We start from the raw sequence: 14,169 nt of genomic DNA, 5'->3' as shown, positions 1-14,169 counted from the left end.
AATCATTATGTAAGATGATTGCTGATGGTTTCTGAGAAATTCTCTTCATTCTAGCTTAATAAATTTTTATCAGAATATATAATCAAACATATCAAATAACTGTTCAGAATCTTTTGAGATGATCATATAGTTTTCCCTTTTAACTTAAAACTGTAATGAGTTGAACTGGAATTTCTGGAATAAGGCATAAGGGGGCAAGTAGTAGTGTTCTGTTAATACAGTTAACATTCAGTTTAATACAAACTTTTGCAGCTGTGTTCACTTAAGTTCACGATCACTTCCTTGTGTGTTGGTTGTCAAGATGGTGCTAGCTATGAAACAAAGCGGGAAGCTTTCTGATGCTTCAGTGGTTTTAAGTAACAGGAAATCTTTGTTCCTTAGTTTCTCCCTAAAATAACTTCCCTCCCTCGCCCCACCCAGTCATTATATTTTCCTTATTTTCTTACTAAGTAGCACTTACTATTAAAATTACTTCTATGTTTAATGGAAAATCAGGGATCTCATCTGTCTTGTTCATCACTGTGTTCCTAGCTTCTAGAATAGTATCTGGTACAAAGGTACTCCTATTTGTTGGGTTATTATAAAAGTATAAAGCTGAGCAGAAAATCTGTTGATGCACTTAAATACTAAATAACATTGATCTACCTTAGAATGAATATTGATACAATCACAATTACTAAAAATTTCCTGGGGTTAACGAACTTCGTTGCTTAATTTGTGCTAAACTTTTCCTTTTGCAGGTGATCAGAGGGTTGCTGAAATTTTGGCCAAAAACATGCAGTCAGAAAGAGGTAGGTTTTGTTCAAAAAAACAGTACAATTTTATTAAAATTTCTTAATCTTAGGGCTTTATTATAAACCATGCTTCTTGGGGCGCCTGGGTGGCTCAGTTGGTTAAGCATCTGCCTTGGGCCCAGGTCATGATCTCAGGGTTCTGGGATCGAGCTCACATCAGGCTGCCTGTTCAGCAAGGAGCCTTTCTCTCCCTCTGCTGCTCCCCCCAAACCCCTTCTTGTCAAATAAAATCCTTGGGAAAAAAAAAAAAATGCTTCTTTGGGCTGGCTATACTGTCACTGCTACTGAGCAAGAAGTGGTATTTTGGGGATTGGGAGACTTGGTGGGATAGCTGACCATTATAGTAAATTGTATATACAATCAAGACCTTAATTTTGTCCACTGTGTAATCTGTCAGTTAACCTTCTCATTTATAGTTTTCTATGTTAACACCATATAATTTATGTTATGTCTCTTAAAAGAAAATTTTTTTAACCTAGGTGATGTTTTTAGGAGAAATTGAAGAAATCTTAGATGTCATTGAACCCACACAGTTCAAAAAAATTGAAGAGCCCCTTTTTAAGCAGATATCCAAGTGTGTATCCAGTTCTCATTTTCAGGTATGATATTTTCAGTGAAGCCATTTTTATACTATTTCTTTTTTCTCTTTTAGTTTTGACATTTCTAAATGTCTTCTTAGGTTGCAGAAAGGGCATTGTACTTCTGGAATAATGAATATATTCTTAGTTTGATTGAGGAGAACATTGATAAAATTCTGCCAATTATGTTTGGCAGTTTGTACAAAATCTCCAAAGAACACTGGAATCCGTAAGTGTCTTTTATGTTGATTGTGTTATTCTTGTGTTTGTGCTTTTTGTCCTTCGATCTAACTCATACATGAAACCTATAGAGATTTGGAGCTTATTCCAAGGTTAACATCACAGTTCTGTTCTTTTGTGTACTTGATACAGTTTTATAAAGCTCTTAGTTTCAATTTAAAATTACAAATCTTCCTGAAGGGAGGACTGTCTAGTCTGACATTCTGCACAACTGTGCGGTCAAACCCAGCTGGGGAGACCAACCCAACATCTGCAGAGGATGCACAAACCTCCACGGGTTAGCACTCTCCCAGGGAGAAGCTGAAGTGCCCAAGGTCATGGTAGCAGTGTTCAGATTGTGCATGTATTCTAACCTCAGTACCATCCTCTCCTACTTCCTGTTTTTCTTACAAGTTATGGTAGGTAGCTCTTTCTTATCTTTTAATACTGTTAGCTTGAGATAATAGACTGTAGAGCAGACATGAAGGTAACTGTAATGTTATAAGACAGATGTGAATTTTGAATCATCTCTGTCACAACTGTCTATGTGACCTTGAACAAACTATTAAACCTCTCGCACTTTATCATCTCTAAAATGGATTAAGTGAATCAGCCACCATTTAGGGATGATGATGTTACATTTCCTGTGACCCAACACTGCTTATTTTCATTTTAGGACCATTGTAGCACTGGTATACAACGTGCTGAAAACCCTAATGGAAATGAATGGCAAGCTCTTTGATGACCTTACTGGCTCATACAAAGCTGAAAGACAAAGGTATTTGGTATTTTTAATTACCAAGTTATTGATGCATTTGAGGTTAGTTGAATGGGATTCAGTCCAATAAGGTATCTTGCCTAAGTTAAAATTATAATGTTTAAGTCAGTTACATTAGACTTTCAAGTTGTAATGCTCAAACTCATTTCCAAATAGAAAACTTCCCCTACTGGTTAGATGACAGTTTTAATGTGGATTATAAATCCTGTTTATCTCATTCTGAGCCTTAGACTTCATTGGTCTGGTAGCATCTGCATCATGAAATACAATTTATGCCAAATTTATACAACTTGATCAATGTATTTATGAAAAGCGTTTGTCCAGATGGGCTTCCATAGGGAGCTTTACTCTTCCACTGCTCTTTGCACAACAGTTTGGTAGTTTTAAGTTGCCCATTTTACCAAAGTGGTATCTTAAAGTTCAGCATAGTTCTTTTTTGGTCAGCGGGAGCTCACATAATGGGTATGCCTCTGGCTCAGTACCATTAATATTTTGTTCCTTGCAACAGTAAATATTTTAGAGATGGTAGCATATAGCAACATTTACAAACCTAAGTGATCACCTCTTTTGGAGAACTTCATATATAAAATAATCTTCTACAAATCACTTTCTTCTCATTTATTTCAAACATCAGGCAGGCAGTAACCACTCTACCTGAGCAATCCATCTTTTGAGGATAATAACTACCATTTATTTCTAAGAAGTTTATCACCTATTGTTTGGAAAAGCTGATCTCTTTTGACTATAAATTCCTAATCAGGATTTTCTTGTGGCAAATAGAACAAGGGTAGCTCTTCTTCAGGGCCATCCTAGCCCATCAGTAACTCTTGGGAAAAAAAAAAAAATAGCACCTTTCAGGCAGGAAAAGAAATTAGGTACATAGTTTAAACCTTAGGAAGCAAGAAAGGTAATTAGGGTCACATGAAACTTGTATATTTCACATGACTAAGAATAATCATCATATCTGCAAAAACATCTGAGGGATGTTCATATAGTCCTTCAGAACAGTTTCATCCAAGTTATTCAGAAGCATTTTCCTTAGAATTGAAATTAAATAGTTGAAACAAAAAATATTTTGAATTTTTTTTCTCTTTTCAAACTTCAGTTTTCATTTGACATCAAAGATACAAACTAATTAGTGGCTAGAGAGATGATTCCACCCGGAAGTGGCTCCAGGCTGACCTCATAGCCACCCTTCAGTCTCCATAAAAGGACGACCATCACAGCTCTCCTGGCTGTAAGAGGGTTAGGTGGGAGAGTGAATGTAATAAAGCACAAATGACAACAGCGGTCGTGGAATACGTAGGGGAAAGCAAGGAGTATCTCTGAGTTGGTACAGGAGATGCACAGAGGCAGTAATCACTCAGGAGAGTGACTTAGAGAATAGTTAGGTGTTTCAGGTAATTGGCCTCAGATGCTTTAGTAAAGGGATTGAAGTGAAATGTGGGTGAATAATATGTTCCCCAGCACACTGCCAAACAGCAAGTTTCTTCAGGCTCTAAATTAGAGGTTTCTGACTACTAAAATTTTGGTTTATCTACAGAGAGAAAAAGAAGGAATTGGAACGTGAAGAATTATGGAAAAAATTAGAGGAGCTAAAGCTAAAGAAAGCTCTGGAAAAGCAAAACAGTGCTTACAACATGCACAGTATTCTCAGCAATACAAGTGATGAATAAAAAAAAGCCCACCACCTCTGTTGGATAGGCAGTTTTGTACACTTTTTTGAAATATGTAAAAATTATGAAACCTCAGTATAATTAAAAGGCCAACTTTTTTTCTGGCAAGTGTAAATGAAAAATATGGACTAAACATAGCCCTGTGCTGTATCATGGCCACGGTATACTGTGACCTTTGTCTAATCATGGATTTATTGTGTCACTTCTAAAGTTTCACAGAAACGAATGAACTGTATCCTCTATGATATGAGTGAGATAATTATGGGAGTGGTAAGAATTATGACTTGAATTGTGTTGCACATAGATATAGCAGTTTGCTCTGTGTATTTTTCCCTTTTATAATGTGCTTTTCACACTGCTGCAGACCTCAGTTACATCCTGGGAAAAAGAACATTTCCTAAAATAAAACTGAGGTGTAATCCTTACTCTTCGCTTTGTTGCTCCCAGAAATATGATGGGGGGAGTTACCTGCCCTAAGCCTTCCTTCATCAGAGATATTACTGCACTCTGGAATTTGAGCAGAAACTTAAATCTCCAGACTTTTTAAAGCACAAAATATAAATAAAAGCTGGGAAAGTAAACCAGATTCTTCAGATTGTTCCTCATGAATATCCCCCTTTCATCTGCGACCCCCCCAAGCCATGAGCCCAGATTCATAGAGGCAGCACAGGTGAACCCTGAGCCCGCCTCTCAGTTCATTCCTCCTCTTTCTCCCAAAGGCTGAAGGCAGGACCTTTCCAGTCCTCACAACCTGCCCTTCCTCCAGTCCCTCCTGACCCAGGGAAGGAGGCTCTGAGTCCCACAATGTGGTGACACAGAATGCTCACTGTCACTGCCTAGCTTTATTTAAAGGAAATGCAGTAGGCTTCCCCTGTAGAGTTCTTGACCATAGAGAGGTCTTGTATGTTTTCACTTAGTCAAGTATTTCTCACATCTTTTGTTATGAGTACCATTCCAATCTCTTTACTTGCAGTTGTGTGGAAAACTGTTTTGTAATGAAAGATCTTCATTGGGGGATTGAGCAGCATTTAATAAAGTCTATGTTTGTATTTTGCCTATGTTGTGTTTGCTTTTTCCAGCTCTAAGTTGAGCCATCCAGAAGCAGCCTGCTGTCCCTTATATTCATATAGACATACATGACCGTTGCAGCCACTTACCAGAGTACATCTGTTTTATAGAACACCTGTATAAAATTCTAAGTTTTAGGATATCCTTTCATCTTCCTTCATGTCTGTGTTCAGAGAATAGGTTCAAATTATCTTAAATGTCAGTTGTAATTAAAAACCTCAAAATTTATAATAAACACTTCCCTAGGTGAAGTCTAGAGAAATTGTGGCACAGTCAGAAATTAGACATAATTGTAAACTTCCCACTCTTTTGCATTCATTAAAAACTCTAGCCTGGGTCCTGCACACGATTCCTAGGTCACTGTAAAAGCAACTCCTTTCACTCGCTGCGGCCCCAAGAGAAACTTTTCCTTTTGGTACATGGCTCATATTTTAGTGTCTCAAATAGCCACCTTATCCCGGCCACCCAGATCAACGTGCTTTTGCCAAAACCTCCGCACTAACCCAAGGCCAGCCAGTGTTACTGACAGCTGGGGGCGGCACAGGAAGGCAAGGGTGATCCTACCACAGAACACAGACTGAAAGGCCGGCCCTACCTTTCCAGAAAGTAAAGGTTAGGTCTGTCTTGTTAGTGGAAGGTTTATATATTTCTTTCACTGAACAGCCACAGTGGATTCGGGCAGGCTGTGGCTGTAGTTTTTTTTTTGACAAGCTAAAAATGCTCACTTCCTAACTACTTATTTTAAAGCACATGTAAGATGTCTCTCAACTTTCCACAATACAGGAAATGCAGTTTTGGTATGTTTATATGAGCAAATTTTATTAAATAATACTAAGTGGTGTGTCATCTTCAGAGATATTTTAACACACACAGACACGTGTTTTCCAGTACTGTTAAGGTAAGCTACACCTGGCTTTGCATTTGCCTTACAAAAAAGACTTTACAGAGAGAGAGGATCTAGGCTCACGTTTGTGCATGCTTCTGTGGCATAGCAAAGTACCAAGGAATATTTCTTTGCACAAGTTTATCTTTAGTAATTCAAGTAACAGTGTCTTGCTAAGTTAGACATGAGATAAGAATGCCCCACTTGTACGTTTGAGTTTTTCCTCTTTAAATTACCTAAAGCCAGGTTATAAAATGCAGGAAGTGTTTCCAAGTCCTCTTTGGAAGCAAAGGGCATGTAAATACTTTGAAACTCTGGAGGCAATTTTCATAACCTTAAATCACCCCACTGCTACCATGTAAAAAATACTGAGTACTCATCTCTGTCAAAAGCTAGGCTGAAGGCTTCGAGGGTCACACTGAGTGACCCGTTTCTCAGATGGGTGCTTTGGTAGGACAGGAACAGAACCCGGAGAACAAAGTAGATCTGTCACTCTTCCCGACTGGGCCACCTACCCTTCCTTGGACACAGTCATGACGTACCTCGGGAGTCCAGATCCATCCATCTTGGGAGTCCAAGCTCACGTGGCCACTTATTTGGAGGTCACAAAATGAAAGCGTACTGGTGTCTACCAATTTAGCAGATATTCATACTGGCACACGGACTCCTTTTGCATTAACCTAACTTTTATTTACCTGTTAATAAAATCATCAAAATATACTGAGTAGGCACCTCCTCTGTACACATGTCCCAGTGCTTTTGCAGGTTAATCACTTTGCACTCTTACACCTGCATCAACAAATATTCTAGCCAGACAGGTAGGGGGCTAGTCAATCCACAAGAAAGCGTAGCACTAGTTTCTAGTAGCTTTAAAAAAGTCCCATTTTAAAATTTAACAAATGAAAGAGCATGTCAGAGGCCAGATAATGTAACTGGCAGATGATGCCGGAGACATAAGGGATTCTGCCTTTGGGTACAGGGTGCAGAGGCTTCAACGCATAACCTGTGCATCTGCATCGTCAGGATTTGGGGAAAAAATCACGCTCTCTTCTGTCCACTTAAAAAACCTTGGGTGGCGCGGGGGGGGGGGGGGAGACTAAGGTGAAATGTAGAGCCTTAATTATCCCGTTAGAGCTTAACTAGACACCAAACCAAATAAGGCAGCTTCACAAACCTTCAGAAAACCTGATACGTATCTAATTCCATCGTCCACAATCCCTATTCATATGTCCAAAAATGTTCGTTAATAATTTAAATACTTAAATAGGTTTTAGGTTATCCACTGGCTCTAAACATCCTGTTTTGGGGCCAGGGTCGAAGCTGTGGTCTGGCAGGCTGCTTTTCGCAGTGGAGGCTCGTTTCAAGTGAGCACAGGGCCACCGGTTGCTCGGTGGACAATGAAGTGGCGAGAACTTCCATCACCGGGGGCAGTTCTATGAACACCACGAGGCCACCTCAGCTTATGTGGTTTGCTGCCTGACCTCTTTTTTTAAGGTATCTCTTCCTAATTTTGATCATCCATTTCACACTCAGTTTGGCAAACTCTGCTGCTTTAAACAATGCCAAGAAGGCCCCACAGAGAAGGGCGATTGTGTTCCAAGGATTGGCGGTGATTATCTGGAAAACAGCAACAAACACAAGCTTCTCAGTGTGCTTCAACTCTGATTCCTAGGTCATATCAGCATTTCTGTCAAGGGCCTCCTACCCTAAATGATGGGAGTGACAAGAAAAACAGTCGGGTCCTAAAACTGCCATGACTGTACTTCGTTCCGACTATACCTTGAAGGTGCAGAGCTCAAGTATGAGAAGAAAAATACTAATCCCTTCCTACGATAAACGGATCCGGGGCGGGGGGGAGTTTCTTAAAACTCTTGCACAGATTAGATACTCAGTACTGAGGCTTAAATTTCTGGCCTCATCCACAGTAAGGGAACTTGCTTTGAGACAAATTTCCCCCAAAACTGTACCCACTGCATCAGGTCAGTTCCTCTTGTTTTCTTCCCATCTCTCAGTGATGCAAACTTGTCCTCCACCCGGTCCAGTGACGGTCTCACGCCCCGGACTCCTGCCCCCAGGCTGTGCCCTCTGATGGCTGCACTGCTTTCCTGCTACCCAAGTGCACCGACCCTGCACGGCTCCTTGGGGGCCAAAACCCTCTCCACTTCGGCAGAGACCTTTACCCCACAAAGCCCTCCGGCAGCTACTTACTGTCTGCAACGAGTCCCTTCACAGCTCTCGCTAAATGTTAAACGCTTCTGGGCCGAGGTCTCAGCCCTGGTTTCTGAGTCCCCAGCATGGGAAGTCAGTTTAGCAGGGTGAACGTGGCCAACTGGAGCCTCAGGGCTCACAGACACAAAACGGTTACACCAGCGCCACTGTTCGGGGCTGCGAAGCAGCTGAGTGACCGCTCGAGAAAAGCAGGTCTCTTTCGAGCGTGGCCTTTCCCTGGCCCGATGGGCACCTACTGAGTAACAGCCTAAGTGGAAAATGTCTCATCACGCACTTGTACGTGTCGAGCTGAAGGCATCCATTCTTCCACCTGGAACCCAGATTCAGCACACTGCACGCGCCCCTGTGCACATGGTCCTGCCGGTCCACACCTCCCGGGGGGGCGGGGGAGGTTATGGAGGAGCTCATGCCACAGGGACCCTCCACGTCTGGGTCTCGGCCACGGAAGGTGCTTCCCCGAAGCCACGACTTCAGGACACTTTGGGATTATCTAAATGCCAATCAGTATTAGATCGGGGCCTGGCTCTGGTGGATGGTGTCTCCCTGGAATGTTCCTTTAGCAAAGCCGTCCCATCATTCTTCCCCAACCCCCTCCCCAGACTGAGGCTGAGAACCTGCCATTAATTGACACACTGTTAATTTTTATTTGTACCTTTCTGCTCTGACAACAAATAAGGATTATCCAACAGAGACCCATTAAAAAAGAAGGGCTTCCAAAAGCTGTCATCTAGACATTAGCTTAATGCGATCCATGCTTTCTACTCTGCTCAGTCACTTAACATTACTACCAAGCAAGTACTCTGTACCGAGCACCCTGCCACACAGCAGGTAAAACGATGGTGAGCAAAAGATGAAGTCCCCACCTTCACGGGGCCAACTATATAGTGATGGCAAGGCCAATGAAACACAACTAACACAGGACGTGAATGTCAGAAATGACAAACTAATTTGTGCCATGAAAGGAGACAAGGACAGCCTACAGCCTGCAAGGATGAGTCAAAATACCTCAGCGCAGGGAGTCTGCTCTTGTAACCTGAAGTAATACTCACATCTTGGACTTTCTGGATGAAAGGATCTTTCCATTCAAAGACCACAAAAAACAACTGAGCACTTTTCTCGGCGGCGGGCCTCTGGTCAATGTAGTTAACCACACTGGTCTAGGTACAAAGAAAAGATAGCAGTATTACCACCTCTGTGCCCCTCCCTAGCCTGGGTGGCAGGAAAGGAGAGGGTAGTTAGGGGATCTTGGACCTTGGTTCTCTTCATACCATTTTCTGGACAGAGAAAGCCAGAAATCTCATAAACAACATCCTGACACTTGTACAAGAGCCGAGACTTTACCCTGGTTTCCAGCTCTTTGGGGAAATGAATAGGACCCGGGATGTACAATAGGTATTCTGGAGAATCACCAAAACTGTCATTATGTATCTGGACTCATGATTAAACCATACTCACAGTATCATGTTAAGGCATGATTAGAAGCCACAGAAACCTCAAACTTCAAAATACTTGATCTTAAAAGCAGAGTATTTCAACCCTTCAGGTCTACAGGGACAAAGTTCAACCTCACAGACCCACCCGGCTGAGCATTCCCTGTAAATATTTAGTAGGCGTGCTTGGTAAGATCTGGTTATCAATTACTAGAAACTCTGCCTGGTGTCACGGAGAGCAAACAGGTTCCAGGGGCAGAAGCCCAGGTGCAGCCGAAGGGCCGTGTCCACCCCCCGAGCTGAGCCTCACTTAGCCCCTTGCCACACAGCCAGCAAAGTGCCGACACCACTAAGGGGCAGTCAGGATCAAAGAAGACAATATATGCATTAAGGACTTTAAACTTTAAAACACTCTATAAAAAAACTTTTAAACTTTGTTCAAGAGTTCACGTCACCCACCAAAAGACTTCCAGTTTAGACAATACCGAACGGCACAAACATTCTAAAATGCGTAGGTTCGCTGGGCCTTTGGCCCCTTTGGGTTCCGGTCACGGGGGAGCTGCGGGGGAGCCGGGTAGGCAGGCTGCACCTAACTGCAAGGTGCACGTATCGAGTCTCCTTTTCTCAGCCACTGTGGGGCCAGATGAGGAAGGTCCTGGGGGTTCTTGGAGAAAAGTGCGCAGGAAAACTCCAGAACGTGACAGTTATCTGACAAACTAGAATACTTTAAGGACCCATTGCCAGGAAAGTTGCCACATCCCAGGGCAGGAAAAAAGCCTGTCCTCTTGAAGAAAACCGGCTTCAAGCCCTTCCAAAAGGTCTCTAATCTGGAGTAGTCTGAGGACCCAGAGGCAGGGAAGGGGCATTGGCTTCTGGCCAGTGACAGCCGCATCGATGGAGTCGGTCCCCCTACTCCAACCCAGACCCTTCCCGATGCTGCCCCTCAGAGTCCAGCCCACTGCAACATCTCCAGGGAGGAACAGAGGTTTCTAGAACAGACCCGTCTCCTCGCTGCCTTAGCAGGCACCCCGCCACTGATACACAGGATGGCTGGCTCTGAGTGTGGATGTGGGCAGGGGGGCGGCCACAGCCAAGGTGGAAGTCCCAAAGGTAGGGGTGCAGCCTTGCTTTCAGCGGCAGCTGATGAAAACAGCCCTGCTGCGGCAACCAAGATGCCCTCTCCCTCCATCCCCACTGCCAGGCCTCTTCCCCGGCTCCTCCCCCATCTACCGCCGGGGCCCTGGCTAGAAACCCCTGGTGCATCCCAGGGCTGCAGGCCAGGGGGCGGAAAGCTTTCAATCGCACTTCCCGTTAGGATCACATTTTGAGCATATATCCAACATATACGTGACTTTTTCAGAAGTGATGTGACATGATTATTACTGTTCTAATGTGACACACCTTTCAAAATATTAAGAAATGGAAAAAGGATGATAAAGAAATTAATACAAGAAGCAACCTAGTATCCCGCCCCCCCGCCCCACATCCCAACGGATGCTCACGCGTTCAACCTTCAGAGGCCACCGGATCTGGTCTCTTCCCTGCACATCACCCATCTTCCATGCGGCCGGCAGCCTGAGGGCCAAGAATCCGGGCCGTGCAGGGCCAGTCACCTGCTCTGCTTGACCCACGTGTTTGCTGAGGACCGACAGTGGCCCACGGAAGGGCCTGGGGAACACGAATCCCCCCTGCCACGGGGTCCCTTCCCACTCTGAAGACCGCCCAGAGGTCATCTCTTCGACAAAGCCACTCTCCACCCCCGAGTCAAGGCTGGAGGCGGCCGGCGGCGGACCCCGAAGCCAGTGCCACCTACCTCCTGCCGGAACTCCACCGCCTCCCGCCCGTCCTCCTCCTTCGTCTTCACCAGGGACATCTTGACCCACGTGCGGAAGCCCCCGGAGAACTTCCAGCTAGAATAGGCGCTCTCACAGGCCTGCATGAAGCCCACCCTGTCTGGGCTTGGAAGGCAGAGAAGGGCGGGCCCAGTGAGGCCGACAGCAGGACGCAACCTCGGCCAGACTCAAACCCCAGCCCCTACTTGGAGCCGCTTTCTTGGCTGGCACCACCACGATGCTGCCCACTTCCTGCCTCCTTTCCAAGCTCTGATCTGGGTTTGCAGACGCAGGGAGAGTTGCCACCCACCTCGAGGCGGCCCCCCATGGGGGAGGTCCTTCCTCCTTCCCACCTGCTCCCCGAGCACTGGCCCCGAGAACGCAGGTGCGCCCGCCAGCCTCCTCCTGAGAGGCCCAGTGAGGGGGACCTCACCAGACGGGACACCCGGGGCACCTGTGCAGCCAGCAGCTCTGCGCAGGGAGGGTGGAGGGAGTGCGGGGGGGCGGGGAGCAGACAGGGCGGAAGACGCCCCGGCCAAGGCTCCAAGCTCTGAAACGGAAGGACGGAGCAGGGGTGTGTGAGCGGGGGGAGGTGGCCCACAGCCTCAGGCAGGGGAACGGCCTCTCCTCCGTGGTGACTGCCACCCACTTCCCTTCAACGGGGCCCCGGGCTCTGCACGACCTGGAGGCCGGGGTCATGCCAGCTCGGGCATGTGACGAAAATGCTCACAGTCCCAACGAGCACTCCAGGCACCAGAGAGGGGCTGGGGGGTCCCCCCTGCCCCACACCACCCCCCCACCCCACTGGGCAGATAGGAACTTTCATCCCCATATTAAATGCACATGGCAAACACACACTAAGGGCTGACACTGAGGGGGAGACCTGGCCCACGACTCGGGGGGTGCACAAGGTCCCGGCTGTGACAGGACCAAGCCTCTCAGCCCACGAGTCCGAACGTGCCCCACATCGGACCTGCTGTGCTTTGTGAAGGCAGGTCCCCGAGCCACTGATCTCCAGGTCAGTCCCCTGGGCAGTGCCCGCCCCTGCCCCGGGATGGGCCCGCCCGCTGCGGACTTGAAAGGCCACCTGTGCAGGAACTCCTGGAAAGACGAGAAGAGGAGGTAATCGATGGCACTGAAGTCCTCGCTACTCTCATTCAGGCGGAACTGGAGGAAGACCAGCTCCCGCTTCTTCACCTCGCGGGGCCCCTGCACAATCAGGGCGGATTTCTGCAGAGACACAAAGGCCACGATCAGCCCTGGAGGAGCCACGGCTGCTGTACTCCTGACCGCACCCTCCCCCCCCCCGAGACACTGTGACTGGAAAGCCCCTCGCCCCGCGGACCCCAGAGGACCACAGGCCACCCCCGCTGCTGTCCATGCTCACCCCTGCTCAGCCCCACGGGGTGGCCCTCTGGGTATGAGCCGGACCAGAGCTGAGAGCAACTGTCCTCCATCCACTTTTCTCAGTGGTGGTCTGCGCTAGGGGAGTCCTCTACTGAGAAGGGATGCTAGTGGGGCGCCTGGATGGTTCAGTCCGCTGGGCATCTGACTCTTGACATTGGCTCAGGTCATGATCTCAGACCTGCCACAGGGTCCCTCAGAGTCATGAGATCGAGCATGAGTCAGGCTCCCTGACTCCGCTTGAGATTCTCCCCCTCTCCCTCTGCCTCTGCCCCTCCCCTGCTGATGCATGCTTGCTCTACTTAATAAAAAGGGTGCTAGCTTACATCCATTACACGTACAAATGTTTTCTTCCAGTCTGTCACTTTTCCATCAACTTTGTTTCTAATGTCATTTGTTACATGAAGCTTTAAATTTAATACAGTGATATCTATAAATCTTTTTCTTTATGGCTCTGGGTTTTCTTGCCAAGGAAAACCAAAACTACATCAACGGTCTATATTTTTTTTTGTTTTTTGAGAGAGTATGTGCATGAGAGCATGCATGGGGGGGAGGGGCAAAGGAAAAGGGGCAGAGACAGAGGGAAAGAGAGAATCCCAAGCAGACCCCCCCACTGAGCCCAGAACCTGATGTGGGGCTTGATCTCATGACCCTGAGATCGTGACCTAAACCGAAATCAAGAGTCAGATGCTTAACCGACTGAATCACCCAGGAGCCCCTCTCCTGTATTTTATAACACTTTTTACATGTTTTTACATTCAGGCACTTCATATGCCTGGCTTTCAGTTTTGTATCTGGTGTGAAATAGGGATCTACCTCCTGCTTCCCAGGCAACGGACAGACACAGGTTTGACCCCCAGGTTTACACTGTTCTGCCATCTATCCGGGCAGGTCCGCGGCGCTGCTCCCTACCCCCAAACCCGGCGGAGTGATCGTTGCACAGGTGCTCTTCTAAGAGGACTTTTTAAAACTAGATTGTTAAATTCCATGATAAAAATCAACTGATGACACTGGATTTATAGATTAACTTGGGGGAAAAAAATCTTTACATCAATAACTTTGATCAATGCTCTACAGACATTTGAAGAGGGAGCACCGTCAAGCACAGTGTTCCACACGCTCACTCTTAATTTATGAATTGTGCTGTTCGGTTCTTATCCTTACTCCTTTGCATCTGTTTGATCTGTGGACATGAGAGAGAAAAGTACGAATTTAGTCACCCTTTAAGGCAACAGGTATTTTTTATTTCTAACAGGCTTTGCCTAAAATATACAAGTG

General features: G+C 46.0%; 2 protein-coding genes across 7 annotated transcripts in view; one reads left to right on the top strand and one right to left on the bottom strand.

Moving 5' to 3' along the window:
- Positions 1-5,094, top strand: part of PPP2R5A (protein phosphatase 2 regulatory subunit B'alpha) — a 64,880-nt gene extending 59,786 nt beyond the window's left edge. Inside the window, exons 9-13 of the mRNA XM_025877746.2 lie at positions 741-791; positions 1,274-1,393; positions 1,474-1,601; positions 2,268-2,369; positions 3,913-5,094. Of these exons, the coding sequence (XP_025733531.1) occupies positions 741-791; positions 1,274-1,393; positions 1,474-1,601; positions 2,268-2,369; positions 3,913-4,045 (534 nt within the window). The 3' untranslated portion in view covers positions 4,046-5,094. The remainder of the gene's footprint in view (positions 1-740; positions 792-1,273; positions 1,394-1,473; positions 1,602-2,267; positions 2,370-3,912) is intronic.
- Positions 5,095-6,661: 1,567 nt separating this feature from the next.
- The window catches only part of PACC1 (proton activated chloride channel 1), a 37,418-nt gene continuing 29,910 nt past the window's right edge, over positions 6,662-14,169 (bottom strand). For 4 of the 6 annotated variants that reach the window (XM_025877748.2, XM_073900216.1, XM_073900217.1 and 1 more), the window contains 4 exons: positions 12,575-12,717; positions 11,469-11,613; positions 9,275-9,382; positions 6,662-7,613 (listed from right to left, as the gene is read on the bottom strand). In XM_025877748.2, the coding sequence (XP_025733533.1) occupies positions 7,452-7,613; positions 9,275-9,382; positions 11,469-11,613; positions 12,575-12,717 (558 nt within the window). In that variant the 3' untranslated portion in view covers positions 6,662-7,451. Of the gene's footprint in view, positions 7,614-9,270; positions 9,383-11,468; positions 11,614-12,574; positions 12,718-14,169 lie in introns of those variants that run through there. The other 2 variants (XM_073900215.1, XM_073900219.1) reach the window with 2 other exon arrangements.

The sequence above is a fragment of the Callorhinus ursinus genome, unplaced genomic scaffold (genome assembly GCF_003265705.2).
Source record: "Callorhinus ursinus isolate GAN/ISIS: 27379988/994484 unplaced genomic scaffold, GSC_fseal_2.0 scaffold13, whole genome shotgun sequence".
NCBI lineage: Eukaryota > Metazoa > Chordata > Mammalia > Carnivora > Otariidae > Callorhinus > Callorhinus ursinus.
This window is presented reverse-complemented; position numbering and strand designations above follow the sequence as displayed.